This window comes from Pteropus medius, unplaced genomic scaffold (assembly GCF_902729225.1).
Source record: "Pteropus medius unplaced genomic scaffold, Ma_sr-lr_union100, whole genome shotgun sequence".
Classification (NCBI taxonomy): domain Eukaryota; kingdom Metazoa; phylum Chordata; class Mammalia; order Chiroptera; family Pteropodidae; genus Pteropus; species Pteropus medius.
Window position 1 is genome coordinate 21380368 of NW_024340696.1, and position 16075 is coordinate 21396442.

General features: G+C 32.3%; 1 protein-coding gene across 1 annotated transcript in view; it reads right to left on the reverse strand.

The window, feature by feature from the left end:
* The window catches only part of ASCC3 (activating signal cointegrator 1 complex subunit 3), a 261881-nt gene that overhangs the window by 156466 nt on the left and 89340 nt on the right, over window positions 1-16075 (reverse strand). Inside the window, exon 11 of the mRNA XM_039869401.1 lies at window positions 3682-3846. Within this exon, the coding sequence (XP_039725335.1) occupies window positions 3682-3846 (165 nt within the window). The remainder of the gene's footprint in view (window positions 1-3681; window positions 3847-16075) is intronic.

Sequence of the window (16075 nt, forward strand, 5' to 3'; positions counted from 1 at the left end):
TTTGTGTTATATATATCTATGTCTATATACACATTTTTAACGTATGCGGTAAAAAAATAAACATGTCCCAAACTCTAATTTCGACCCTACTATAAAAATACTTTTGCAGCTTGTTGCATAGCCTTCCATGTAAATGCACCGTACTCTACCCCAGCCTAAAATCTAAATGTAAGCAAAACTTTGTTAACTATATCCACAGCACCTAGAACTGTATGGCTGGCACACAGGAGATGTTCAATAAATGTTCACTAAGTCAATAAATGAGAATATAAATATGTTACAAATGTTTTTCTTTACACAAGTGAGATTGTGTCATATATAGGACAGCTTGTCTTTTAAGTGAAGAATATAATATGAATATCTCTTATGCCAAGTTCATATAGCTCTATCTCATTCTTTTTAAAGGCTGCATTTTATTATATGAATGTAATATAATTTATCAAACCATTTCTTCTTTTGTTGGACATTTGGGTTATTTCTGACATATCCTGCCTTAACAAGTAGGCTTCAGTGAATACTGATACTGGTATTAATATATCTGTGTTTGTGCTATTATTTCTATAGGTTAGATTTCTATTAGATTTCTAGAAGAAAAAACACAGAGTAGAGTTTAGAGTGTACTTTCAAATTATATTCTTTTTTCACTGTTGCTAATCCGATAGAAGAGAAATATCTCAAGATGATTTGGATGTAATTTAAGCACGTTTTCTATGATTCTTAGTATTTTTATTTCTACCACAAAATGTTTTTTCCAAAAATTTTTAAAAACATATTTCCTATTAATTTATAATCACCTTTTAAATATAATGGTCATTGAAACTTTATTTTGTGTGCTACAAATAATTTCTGTTATTGTGTCTTCCATTTTAACCTGTGGGAGGTGTCCTTACTGGTCATAAGTATTTAATATTTATACATCCAAATGTGCCACAGTTATAACCTTTGGAGTTTTGCATTTTGCTTAGAGTTTCTCCACCCCAAGGTTATTAAAAATGCTCTTATATTTTCTTTAATGTGCTAAGAGTTTTATTTAATATAGTTGAATCATTAATCCACTAAGAATTTTATGGTGGATTTACCAGATGAAAACATATTTTAAAATACTTTAAAATGCAATACAACTTCTTAAATTTTGTACTCCATTTTCAATATTAAATTCCCATACCTTGATCTGGATTAGAGATATTTAGAATATGAAATAGAGAAGAATTGATATTTAGTAATTAGGGTGAGGGAAGAGTGTTAAGGAAGGGAGAAAACTTGGGTGCAGCTCCCAAGATTTGGGTTTGAGAACCAAGTGGGTTGTGATGTCATGTACACATGACATAGCAGGGAAGATGAGAGAGTTTCTGACATGTTTAGCAAGAAATGTCTGTAGGATATCAAAGTAGAAACATAAAACTACACTTGGATATGGCTAGAAGTCAGTGAGAAGATTTGGACTATATGTAAAGATTTAGGTGACACAAGCAGAGAAGATGGCATGTGACAGAGTCTTAGAGAATATAAAATATTTTAAGGGTGAGAAAAGGAGACAGCAAGAGAGCCTGAGAAAGAGCAGTGAAGCAGGTCAACCAGAAGTGAAGAAACCAGGGCATCATGGAGCCAAAGGGAAAAAAGTTTCAAGACTGAGGAAATGATGGGTTATATCAACTACAAAAATGAGTAATATTAAAGGGTAATACAAGGAATTAGTTTGAGAACCATGGTTTGGATTTAGTAACTAGCAATCCTAGTAAAACATATTTTATTACCTATGGTGGAGCAATACATAGAATGCAGTGATTTGAAAGTCATAAAAGAAACAGGTAATATAGATTACTATTTTCAGAAGCTAGGTGGTAAAAACAACTTTAATAAGCAGAAGTTATTAGAGAGGGATAGGTCTGAAAGAGGTATTTTGGTAAAGACAAGAGGGACTTCATAATTCTTTTAAGCTGAAAAAACAGTGCCTACTTAGAGGGAGAAGTAAATTACACAGGAGAAAGAAAATGGGTAACTAATTTAGTGAAAGGAATGAATAGGGTCCAAGGCCAGGGGAGAAGGGGCCCCTAATTTAGGGACAAAGGATGGAATGATGACTTCAGCTAAAGGGAGGGATTTGAGGTTTTTCAGGGTGAGGAAAAGAAGAGAAAAGGATGCAAATTGAGGGAATTTAAGCATGAAAGTCTCTATTTCTGTTCAGTAAAAAGTATTGACATATAAAAATGAGGCATGACAGGGTTGGCTAGAGTGAGGGAGGAGTCTAGTGAAACCTGGAAATGATCACTTTGGAGAAAACAAAGGAAAAGCTGCTTAAATGTTAGAGAGTAATCCCAATGATTGAGTTGAATTCAGTGTCTATAAATGTATGGTGACCCTGGTCTATACAACTGTATAACCTTCTCTGCTAGTGTTTGTAAGTCGGGCTGGAAGCATAGACATCGACTGATTGCCTCATGGTTAGAATTTTGCCAGGAGGTCAGGGGAAAAGTTAAAGCTATTAAGAAAAACCGGTCATGGAGTCTTGCCTATTCAGAAAGAAAATAATGCCAGGTCTATGTGAATAAAAAACAATAACAGATGAGAGTCAAGGAATTAGAATTCTTGATTAGGGCGAAAAACTAGGGTTCATCTATTTCCTATACATGTACAATTTACCAACAAACATCATTTTAATACTCATGGGTATTCTAAGATATTTCATCTTTTCCTTAATGAAAAGAAGGGCTGAAAAAAATATTCGCAAGACTGGTGAATTTACCAATTTTGGTTTGGACTATTTATGAATAACCACTAAAGTCCAAAACTAGAGACAGCATGTACATATCCTTTTAAAAAATGATTAAGATTATGCATATTAGGTTATTATATTTCATTTTATCTAGTATATCATCAGAAACAATATAAATCAGGTTAAGATTTTTTTCAGAGGGAAGAAGTGAATGAAATCTGAATTTTTGACAGATCAAGGATTTTTACAGGTCTGCTACAAAGTGTGAGCAGAAAGCAACAAAAAGATCACTTAATATAGAATAAAGAGATGGAGACAATTTCACAAGAGTGTGGCAGGGGAGACCAAGAATTGCGTTTGCCAATGATAATGAGTGATTTGGGGTAGCAGATAAAACTCAAACACTTACCAGGTGTTAAATGCTATTGGGATGCTAAACAGCACACACCTTTCACCTTCAGCCATCTCTGGACTTGGATCACCTGTGTAAGAGCCAAGCCCATGGGCATCTCTATAGTCTAACAAATTATTAGCAAATGTCCTTCAAATTAGAAGTGCGATTATCCTATGGCTCTGTAAATTTGCTCTGCAATTTTACTAATTATGCAGCTTCATTTGATTTAACAATAAAGAAATGCATGCTCAAAATAAAAAAAAAAAAGGGAATCTCTAAAAATCTCCTATGGTCTACCATATTTTAATATTGCTTAGTCAATATTAGGTTTGGCTTTGCAATATAGTCTTAGAAAAGAAGTTTTCTAAAGTAGATAAAGAGACCAATAAAATAAGACTTAGAAAGAAGAAAGCTAGGGTACTTTCAACAGAAAATTAAATAGCTAAAGGTTTCTCCATACTAAAATTATCTTTATCTCCCAAACAACACATATTAATATTTCTTTGAATACTACATTTAATTTTAAAAAGTTACTCATCCCTCGAAAATAAGCTTACAAGTAACTTCTTCTTACCTGCCGGAGAGTACGAGCCACTATGCTTTCTAGTACTGGGCCTCTATCTTCATGCAGCAAATGAACTTCATCAAGAATAAGGAGCTTTACAATTTGGGAAAGAGCTACATCCCCAACACTCTTTCTTGTCACTACGTCCCATTTTTCAGGTGTGGTCACAAGCATCTATAAGACAAGAAAAGATAAACAAATTAAAAAAGGAAAAAAGTCACACAGATTATTTAAATTTTCAACTGTGTCATTCGGGGAAAAAAAAAAAAAAGACTGGCCACCTATATATGTGCTAAAAATAGCCCAGAACGATATCTAATTCACTGTAGACAACAGCCACTTCAAGAGGACCTTTCTCTAAGTTGAGATATTAAAGTTATTTAAAACTCAGTGAGGTAGTTGGTCAGTATATTGTAGTGTGAAGCGTACAAAATACACAAGATTTTTTCAAAAGCATCTTACAATGTGAAAAACAAGTGATACTAGCTTTTAAATCTGTATATACTGATAATGGCCTTTATTTGAAAAGAGACAAAGCATTAAAAGGAAATGAAAAAGAAACCAAGAATCTGCTATAGGCATCATCACCTGTCTGTAGCTATCGAAAGGTGGAAGAAACTTTACTACTGAGATACAGTTGTTTTTTTAATTTAATTGCTCTTTAATATTGACTAATATATTCAGTGCTTTATACTAATACCTAATACATATACTATTGCATAAGCGGAGGATAACAGCAAACCAAAGAGTGAGTCACTGTGGATCCAGGGCATATGGAGCAGGAGGTCGGCCTCAGAGTACTTCTGTGAACTTCACAGAAGCAGACCATTTGACATGAAACTTTGATTATATATGTATTTGCTTTTTACATGTTGAATTTTCATGTCCTCTAAAAGCACACTGTGGCAGAGAAAAAGATGGCAAGTTTAATGGTATCTTCCACCGTATAATAACATACATTAGGAAATAATCTCATGTGTGGATAATTCAAAGAACACACGAGGTAGCAAACTGAAATAAAAGCTTCTCTTAGCCAGTATATCAGATTATAGATTTTGTTGATAATCACAACACAACTGTGTTAACTGAGATGGGAGTCAGTCTGTCTTCTTCGTTATGTTATTTCACATCTGTTTTGAAGTCGCCATGGGGATAATAATCATCTGTACTTTTTTAGATAGCAAATGATATATAAATTCTTAACCAATTCACAATCCAAATTTGTCAATATAACCTGTTATGTTATTAGAGATATCACTGCTATCATTTTGAAATGAACTACATCGACCACACAATTTAGCAGCTGTACTTCAACACAACATTAATTGGCAAAATGTAATGAAATAGATTAAGAAATTCATATATAAGCTGTGAAATACTACAAATTCAAAGCAATTTAGTTAGTCTGCTAAAGCTAAATGGCGATGGTGAGATCACATCAAATTTTATGAAAAAAAATATGCTACCGGAATTAAGTATAAAAGGCTATATAATGAATTTTGAAATCTAAAATGGGTTGAAACATTCACTGTGCATTAATTAACATCTTTTATATTATAATAAATTTAAACAAAACTGCTTTGAAAAATGACAAATTTAAAATAATCCAAGATATATTATTACAAATACACCTAGAGATCATTTACTAATAAGTCTTTTCATTAAAAGTCCTGAAAAATATGCTTATCTATTTTCAAAAACAATTCACCTAACCCAAAAATTCATGTCACATTAAATTATAAAATAAGCAAGCTTATTATTAGTATATATTAGGAAACCTGCAAAGCACACCACTAAATTATAATAATAAATACAAAGCTTGGCTTCTTACCTCACCATAAACATAGAATGCTGTGTTCTTTCTTATAATTAACTTTCAGAAATAATAATGTGATGACAAATTGTAAAATCAAATCGTTCAGATATCAGAAAATTATACCACCATATCTTAAAAATCCATTATAGAATTTTGTTTTCTACACTTTACTTTCAGCATAGTGAGAAGTGGCTTCATTTACATTACTATTTCATTACTTCAGTTCTCTGAACTAAAATGTCTAGAAAATAAAGTGTCACATTTGCTTAATGAATTGGAACTCATGTAAGACATTTCCATCTGCTCTTGTATGAGGGCATGGGTTAACTGTTGATATTTTTACTGTCAACTTAAATTTCTCTCAATACAAGTACTTATTCCTTCAGGAATATAAAAATCATTATTCTGAATGGTTCCAATTTTAGCCTGTCCACTGGGAAAATGGCATAGCTGAGATGCTATATACCACTACTGTGTCAACAATTTGGTGTATTCAATTTTAAAATGCTCATCCATTTGACAAGAAACCAAAGGACTTGACAGAACCTAAGACTTGCCAGAACCAATTCATCTTGTAATTCACTTAAATATTAATAATAATACTATTATTACCTTTCGCCTTTTAAAACATTGTGACCTAAAGGAAGTAATTTTCTCTCTCCTTCCTTTTTTTCCCCCCTGGCTTCATTGAGATTATTGACATGTAACATATATAAATTTAAGGCATACAATGTAATGATCATATATCTATATATAAACTGTAGTAATCATTTTGCAATGTATAAACACATACACACATATATACATATATACATATACATACATACATACATACACACACACACACACACACATACATTGCAAAATGATTACCACAATAAGGTTAACACCTCCATTATCTCACACAATTACCTTGTGTGTGTGTGTGTGTGTGTGTGTGTGTGTGTGTGTGTGTGTGTGTGTATGTGTGGTGATAACATTTAAAGGCATAGTCTCTTAACAACTTACAAATACATAATAAGGATTGTTAACTATCGTCACCATGTTGTACATTAGGTCCCCAGAACACATTCACCCTATAACTGAGAGCTCATACACTTTGATAAACATCTCCCCATTCTCCCACATCCCAGCCACTGGCAATCACCATTTTACTCTCTATTTCTTTGAGTTTGGCTTTTTTATATTTCATATGTAAGAACATACAGTCTGTTTCTCTCTGCCTGACTTACTTCACACTTAGCATAACACCCTCAAGGTCCATCATGTTGTGGAAAAACGCTGAATTACTTTCTTTTTTCTAGCTGAACAATATTCCATTGTACATGTATACCATGTTTTCTTTATCCATCCATCCACTGATGAACACTTAGGTCGTTTCCATGTTTCAGTTACTGAGAATAATGCTGCAAAGATCATGAGAATGAAGATGTCTCTTCAAGATAGTGATTTCATTTCCTTTGGATATAGATCTAGAAGTGGGATTGCTGTATCACATGGTAATTCTCTTTTTAATTTTTTTTGAGAAACTTCTATTGTTTTCCACAGTGGCAGTACCAATTTACACTCCCACTAATAGTGCAAAAGGGTTCCCTTTTTTCCACATCCGTGCCAACATTTGTTATCTCTTGTCTTTTTGACATCTCATTGTAGTTTTTATTTGTATTTCCTCGATGATTAGTTATGTCGAATATATTTCATGTACCTGGTGGCTACTGCATGTCATCTTTGGAAAAATGTCTATTCAAGTCCTCTGCCCATTTTTTAATTGGATTTTTTTTTTTGCTATTAAGTTTGCCGTTCCTTATATATTTTTGGTTCTAACCCCTAATCAGACAATTTGATAATATTTTCTCCTATTCTGTATGTTGTCTTTTTATTTTGCTGATTGTTTCTTTTGCTGTGTTGAAACTTTTTTGTTTGATTAGTCCTACCTGTTTATTGTTTTTGTTATATGTGCTTTTGCTGTCATAGCCAAAAAATCATTCCTAAGACCAATGTCAAGGAACTTTCCCCTATGTTATCGCCCAGTAGTTTTACCGTTTCAGGTCTTACAATAAGTCTCGAATACATTTTGAGCTACATTTTATAAGTTAGGTATAAGGCGGCCATTTTATTCTTCCACATAAGGGTGGTGGTTACATCAGTGTATTCATTTTAGGAAAATTTATCAAACTGTTCGCTTACAATTTCTGCACTACTCTGTGTGTATATTTTATTTCAATAATAGTAAGCTGTGTGCATACATGCTATCATAATATATATAACTTAAAATTGAAACCAAAACTTAAGTGGTAAAAAGGGATACTGGAACTGAACAGGAAAAAGGTGAGTAAGAGATGTCCAAAGAAAGAAAGAATATTCCAGGCAGTGAGAAAAAAATAAACAAATATGTTCTTTGTGCTTCTAACGTACATCAATTACGTATCTCTGTGTGATCGTGTGTGTAAATACGTCTTTCTATGTGCACTACAAGCATCTTGAGGAAGAAACCACATATGGAATTTTACATGTAAATTCAAGTTCTTCAGCCTATTGATTGGAAATACTTTTTTTAAGTACAGATAACAGCTTCTAAATTTAGGCCAATTTCCTGACTACTTAGCAATTATCCCCTCAATCAGAGACCTCAATAAGCACCAAAAGAAAAAAGATAAAGTTTAATATACTTAAGGGAAATCTTTGAACCAAGAAATTAGACACATAATTTAGACTGCATAATCCTCATAATTCCTTAACATTATTCTTGTTGCTTGCTAACTTAAAAACAAAATATATGCTTGCCAGTTCATATTTTTCATACCTAGCCCAATCCATAAAACCTCCTAATACTAATAAATTAATTCATTATATGGAAAACAGTCTTAAGAGTATATGACTATCAGCAATACATATGCAGTCTAAGACACAGAGAAATATTTGTGATCCTTAAAAGTAGTCTGTTTTACATGGACAATGGACTAGTGGTTACCAAAGAGTAGGAGGGAAGGGGGAAGAGGGAGGTAAAATAAATTAACTACTTAGGATAGAAAAAATAATAATAATAAAAGTCTGTTTTATGTTTAACAAATCTTGGTATATCTATTGTAAAGTTACACAAGTCATATTGATATGCTGAATTTTAAACATTTTTAAAAATAATTTTTACTGTTAGAATGGCATTTTCCTTGAGGCAGATGGCTATAAATTAAAACTAGATTTAAAATGTTAAATCAAAAGAATATAAAAATTTGAAAAGTAAAAGTATACTTTCTTGCCTTTATAATATTTAAAATAGATTTAAAATTTTTTGGTACTTAGACTGTTGGAAATTTAAAAAAAAGTTTAAACTAATTACATAAGTGACTTTTTTATAAACCAGAATGGTAAAATACCAAAATGTACTCATTAAAATCCAAGAGCATATTACTATATTTCATTAAATCTCAGGAGCCATTCATTATCAGCTATACTGTTATTTTATGTGTCACTAAAAAGTTAAAGAAAAGCACTATCAAATAAATTTTTAAAAATGTGTCTTACAATTGATGAAATGTAGTCTATTTAGTTGAAAATGTTAGGATCTCTTAACTATGTCAAAAAGTAATATTCATGAATGCTTGCTTAGTACATTTTCTGTGGTGAAAACAGTCAGCCTGGAGTTGTTACAATCATATTCTAATGCTGTAGATACAGACCAGGCAACAGTTGGCAGGATTTAGGAAGTCTTATCTTCCCTCTTAAAATATATAATCACATACCTACTCAACCAACAAGCTTATAAATTATATGAATGTTTTTATTTAAAGATTAACATGTCACATGGTTTAGATTCCATAAACATACATATAATTATAGTTATACTAACCTCTGCCATACACATGCCAACTCTGATGGATGGCATCACCTGTAATGGAATCTGACAGCTTGCTGATTATACCTGTCCCTTGGGACACTACAACAAATCACTTAGTTCCAACTACTTCCTTTTCTACATTTTTCATGTTCCCTCCTCTCCCATCAATTCACATTCACGAGTGCATAAAGCACAAAGTCCTCTGAAGTATATAGTTCTATTTATATCAAGAAACAGTTTTCAATTATAAAATGAAAATATAAAAATTGGGAAATCTTCAAATACAAAAGTATTCTTACTGCATATTCTTTGTTGAAAAGATATAATATGGTCAAGCTAAAGTATAAAGAATGTAATCTGAAATGTATCTTGGTATTTTCATGTTAGAAAAAAAATTCTATGATACTATTTTAGTTAAAAATTTCATAAGTAACATTTGCTAAATAAAGAAACAAAGTATAATTAAATAAAAAATCCTAAGACTTTTGAAGGAAGAAAGCATAAAGAGTGCTGAGAGTAGGGGAGAAAAAATTCCTGTACTATGTAATTCGAAATTGAACATTTAAGAAAATACTTTCTAGACCACATGTGTTTACAACTAGAATAGAATTCTCTTTACAGTTCTTTTGTTGATTTAAAATAGTTTCTAACAATCCCAGAACATACATAATGAAGTCTAGTCTCATCAGTATAAGCTTGCAACGAATATAATCTTTTAATTTTACTCTAAAACTTAACTAATTACACATAACAGAAAAAACTACAAAATTGTTTATACTGTCATGTGTATAAGCCATAAAGACATTCCTCTCATCATTCTAACTGCTTGTCCATAATACCCCAAGATTTCATTCCATTAAAGTCCATTGATAGAACAAGGATCTGATACCACTCTTGTGTTCACTTACAAAGACAAATTCTTAACACATAAATAATTTGTGGTAGAAATTTGTCCTGTGGTTAAGTCTTACGCTGTACAATTTGAAAATGGCTCATAGAGAACAGGTTTCCTTGGTTTTGTGGGGGGTAAAAAATCCTCTCATATGACTTTCAACCTTTGACAGTCCACCACCTCTTCCCTGCAACACTTGCAAAACTCAGTTTGAGAATTGATTTCTTACTAAAATGAAACACTTTACATGTCATATTGTAATACCAAACTACTAAAACCTCATGTGTGATGAGCTAAAAAAAAAAGTATTCTGCAGTACTTCACAAGAATGATTCAAAATAATACCTTTTCCATCTCTTCAACTAATTCCAGACATTCAATGTCAAGAGATTTTATTAACTCAAGAACAATTAACCAAAAGTTTGTTGAGGGTCTACTATTGAAAAGAAGAAAAAGAAGGATTCTAAAATTTTATCAACAAATTGTGGAAGGATACAAGCTGATGAAAATGAGTGCAAATAAGGAAACTAGTTGTCCTTATTGTTTACCTGCTTCTGTATTTGAATCCTTTCTATTTAATTTAGGGGAAAAAAACAAAGGCAGGACATGTGTATTATTTAATCACAATATATAGTTATCCAAAGAATTTCTCAATAGAAGTTTAAGACTAACACGCTTCCTCAATGTTTATACCTAGGAATACAAGGATAAAGCCAAGAAATTTAGAAGCTTATACTTAAGAACAATACACAACAAAATAGTGAAATGTGGTCCAATCTGCCACTTGTGGTTCCATCACAGCAGTCAAGCCTCCTGGTTCATCTCGTGCTCTCCCTTGTAACTTCTTTCTCCAAATGTGCTTTTTCATGCATACAGATTCACTGTCTTTCACATACCCACACCCCCAACCATCATTAATCCCTCACAGTGTAATTCACATACCCACACCCCCAACCATCATTAATCCCGCAGTGTAATTCCCCAGTCTAGGACAGATGGTAGTGCTTTCGGAATGTTTGGGGGTTAAGAGAAATGGTTCAGTGTGCTCGTCCTGGGGCTCACGGGCCCTAAAAACCCCAACTTGTAGGCCATGTCTACTCCTATCAGGCTCTCCCACCTCAACAAGAGTATTAAGACTAGATCAGGCCAACACTTAGTCTAGATCCCCAACCTCTCCCCTAAGAGAGCAGAGAACAACAACAACAACAAAAATGTGGTCCAAACTCTTACACAATGTTATGAAATGCAATGGTCACCTGACCCTGTACAAGCAACTTCCACTGACTCTGCTCACAATCCTGGGTGTAAACTACACATATAGCACCAGTATGACTATGACACAAAACCAAGTGAAATTATATATTTTTCTGCACTTTTCTCTCCATTCCCTTCCATTTCCTACAATCTAACAAACTTACAGCACTGAAAAAGAGATCGAATGCAATTATTTGTTACTGGCTTTAAAATGGCTTAAAAGAAATTCACATAGACTAAAAATGAAGCTTAGAAAATTGATAAGAAGAAGAGCAAATACGGCCAAAGGATTAGCCAACACAGTGTCGTGTCTGTGATTAAGTATTAAAACTGGGTCTAAGCTTTTTTGATACCCAATTGAAAAACGGAGTGATCCCAGTAAAATGGTAGCATAGGTTCAGTCAATTCCCCTCAGAAACATCAATTTGAACAACTATTCGTGAATGAAAATAACTTCACAAGAGTTTAGCATTCCAGGTGATGGATTACAATACGTGGATGAAGCACAGAAATAAGAAAAGATGCATTGCAAAGGGTAGAAGAGACAGATTCACATTACCCACATCACCCACTCCTGTAAGCCCAGGCAGCCCAGCACAGAGATATCTTCCCCACTGGAGCAGGAAAGTAAAGTGAGAGCCTAACTTCACTGCAGACAGCCCACCGCAGCAACAGGCTGACTTCCAAGGCCCTAAGTGCCTCCCCCAGGGGCTCCTGCAAACTCAGGCTCCCGGTTCACCCCAGCCTCTACCTACTGGCTCTAGCAGTCCAAGCAAGATGGCTCCCAGAGCCCCAGGCAGCATTCATGACAACAGGCTACCAGCAGGATTCAGTGAACCTGAGCATGATACATGAAAATGTGCTCAATATCACTAATTATCAGGGAAACACAAATCAAAACCACCATGAGCTATCACTCATACCTTTTAGGATAGGATATCTATTATCAAAAAGAATACCAATGTGTGTAGTAAGAAAATGCTCCCAAGTGATTCTGATATTGCAACCCGAGTTAAGAAGAATTGGCTAAATCTGTCAAATTTCCAATACCACAAGACTCCAATATCCATTCTCTATTTAGTTAACTAAACTGTTTTTCACCATACTACCTTATTTCTTTTAAGCAAATCACTCGCCAAAATGATTTTACCACACTATCTGCAATGGCTGGGAGCTGAAGTTACACTGTAGTTTTGCCCACATCGGGTATTTTCATTAGCTTTATTAATTTATCATGGAAAAACAGCTTTGTATTAATTAGTATGTGATTGTTAGTGATATCTAACACCTCATTTTTAAACTTCTTTTTCCCTTGAAGAAGAGTCTATTCTTGTATTTAGTATTTATATGATCAATTTACATAAACTCATTCTTTAATAGAGATATTAAGAATAATCGGCGAAGCCACTTTGAATGGAAATTTGGTAAAATCTATTGAAACTTAACATGTACAAATCCTAGGTCCAGCAATCTCAATTCCAGAACTCTATCCTAGAAACACATATAATTTTATTAACCAATGTCACTCCAATAAATTTAATAAAAAAAGAAAAAATATATATATTACAGCCCAAATAAATATGGTCATTTTCTCAGGGGAAAAAAAATCAAAATAAAATAAAATAAAAATAATTATCTAATTACTTTGCTATTTTTACTTAATGTCCATAAAAATATGAAACAATCACATGATATGAACCCCACTCCTCTCTTTAATCATCTAATTTATTTTTCTGTAAAAGATTACTCATGGAATAGGCAAAGGTTGTTATTCTAAATTTTTTTCAGTGAAAGCAAAGATAATTAGATTTCCAAGTGCTTGTTATATTATAATCTGAGGAAAGGGTCTCACATAATACATAATTTGCATTCAACAGATAGATTTTTATGCCAAAATTACAGTTCTCTTGCTACCCCCTCCAACCCAAGTATATTAACAGGAACAAAACAGCTAAAAGCAGTACATAAGACTGTACTTTTTACTCAAAGCATATATTTTATATATATAAGATATAATATATTTTATGGGTAGCTTTTAAACCTTGCAAAAATAAAAATAATCAATAACTAAGAGTAAGAATTCCATAATTCTTCCAAATAATTTATACCTTACATACTAATAAAAGTAATGAGACACTCTTTAAATGAGAACTCTCATTACTTCTTAATGGCATGCCTTCAATGCAGAAAATAGTTATCCTGGCAAATAATATTTACATTTCACTAGGGAATGTGAAATAGTAATGTTTGCAATATTTAATTCATAACTACAAAGTGGTAGCCTTCTAATTCTATTATGTATAAACACATGGTTCAGCCTTTTAAAACTAACTGTTGTTCTTAGAGATCAAAGCTTTCACATTTTAGGTTCTATTCCTATTGTTTAGATATCTCTCTTAATAAAAGGAAGCTTAAAATTTATTTTGGTTATTAGTTACTTAATTACATAAAACTGTAAATGCAAATAGAAAAAATAGAAAAAGAAAAACATTTAGAGTTATAAAGGACTGAAAAATCATTACTGCCACCAAAAACATACTAATTATGTTTGTTCAGTCACTTGGAAAATTAAGCTTAAACAGTCAAGAATCACCTTCAAAATATAAAAGAATATTGTTTTTGTCTTTTACTCTGCTTCTGGAATAAGTACTATTAAGAACAAATCCCAAAACCAAACAAAGAAGACAACTAGGGAAATAAGAAATAGCATTATAACAAACAGAATACCACACTAATTTCTAAACTAAATCAATACATCAGAATATTTATATTTCATCATTACAACTCTGGATTTTTCAACTGGCTTAAAACTGTATTTGTACTTATGTAGCTTAGTGAATAGTAACTTCAAATGATTAGCATTCATCACTTATTCATGAAACAGGTACATAGTATTTTAAGGAGAATAAATGCTTTTATTCTGAATGTCTTGAATGTCCTTACACATGGCAAAAGTTCAGTTCTTTACAAAATCTATAAGTTGAATCAAATCCTTTTGTGTTGATAAAATCTATATTGTATATAATTTTCACTTCCTCTTAATTTTTATCCATGTTTTGTCAGGTAGTTTAAATTTATGTTCTTTTCTTTTAAGCTCTTAATGTCAAATAGAACACTGAGTGAGAAAGGGAGGTGGGGGATGGGACAGTGACTTAAAAACATAGCAATATGGCAATTTAGTGCCTAGATATGTGATATAAAGATATACTGACTGAAGTTAAACTGGTTTCTAATATGACTATAGATAACTTGATAAAAAAGATAATATCAAAATTAAGTTTGTAATGATAAATATGAAATAACAAATCGATGGACATGCTATTCTCAGTTACTAATTTGTGATAAAATGTTGGTGCTCTACAGGATTGTTTTGCAAGCTTCAATGTTTTATTAAGCATTTATGCCATTTTTTCAAAATTTACTGGGCTTTTATTTCTTATTATATACGCTTTGTTTTTAGTACATATTTCTAGCCAATCATGAATACGCTTTGAGTTTTCTAACAGAAAATTGAAAACACTCTAAACAAACATCCAACCAAGATTTAAATAAAACAAAAAATATCCATATGATGTTGTGTACTACTATGGGGAGAGGGGCTCTGCAGCATCCTGGGAAGCTGGAAACAGAGATTCTCAAGTTTATGATTAAGAACTGTATCAAAATAGGTTCAGAGCCAGGAAAGCCTAATGTTTGTAAATATATTCTTAAACTGAAGACCAGAGATTGTAAGCCTAAATCTTATAAAAGAGGAGTGGCTTAGCAATTATTGGCTTCTTTCTCAACTGTGGTAGGACTCTGTACGCTGGAAGTATATGCCCCATAACAAAGAAAAGGCACATGCATGCGTGTACAGTGCCTCAGCTTCTGCTCTCTATATTGCCATAACACTTCCTTTAAGCACTATGCTGTCACTGTCCAACAGAATTTGTTGTGAAAATAGTAATGTTTGCAATATTTAATTCATAACTACTGGTGATTATTGAGCAGCTGAAAGGCTAGTGCAAAGGAGGAAAAGAATTTTTAATTTTATTACATTTTATTTAATTTTAATTTTAATAGTCACGTGTGGCTAGTGGCTCTGTATTGAACAGCACTGCACTATAGTTAATGTTAAAATTGTTGCAGACACAAATCTATTGACATGGATAGCTGTTCATGGTATATTGTTAAAAAATAAAAAAGCAAGAAATAAAGCACCTTATTTATATGATTATATTAGGACAGCTAATGCTTATTATTAATAATTTCATGATAAGAAATTATTATGTACCAAGCACTGTGCTAAACACTTCACATGTATAAAATCAATTAACTTTAATGTACCACTATGATGTACTACCTCATGTTAAATACATTACTATATTAGCACATAAATGAAAATAACTTATGATTGCACATGTTATGTTATTTTGGTTTGCTTATTTTAAAATTTTTAATGAGGAATATGCATTGAAATGAGAAGAAAAAATTAAAAAACTGAAAATATTAAAAAGGAATTAAATACTTTAAAAATATCTATAATCCTAGGGTATTGTGGGCAATCTTCCCTACATTTCAAACATTTATAATTTCTTTTCGGTTTGCATTACTTTAAGTTTGCATT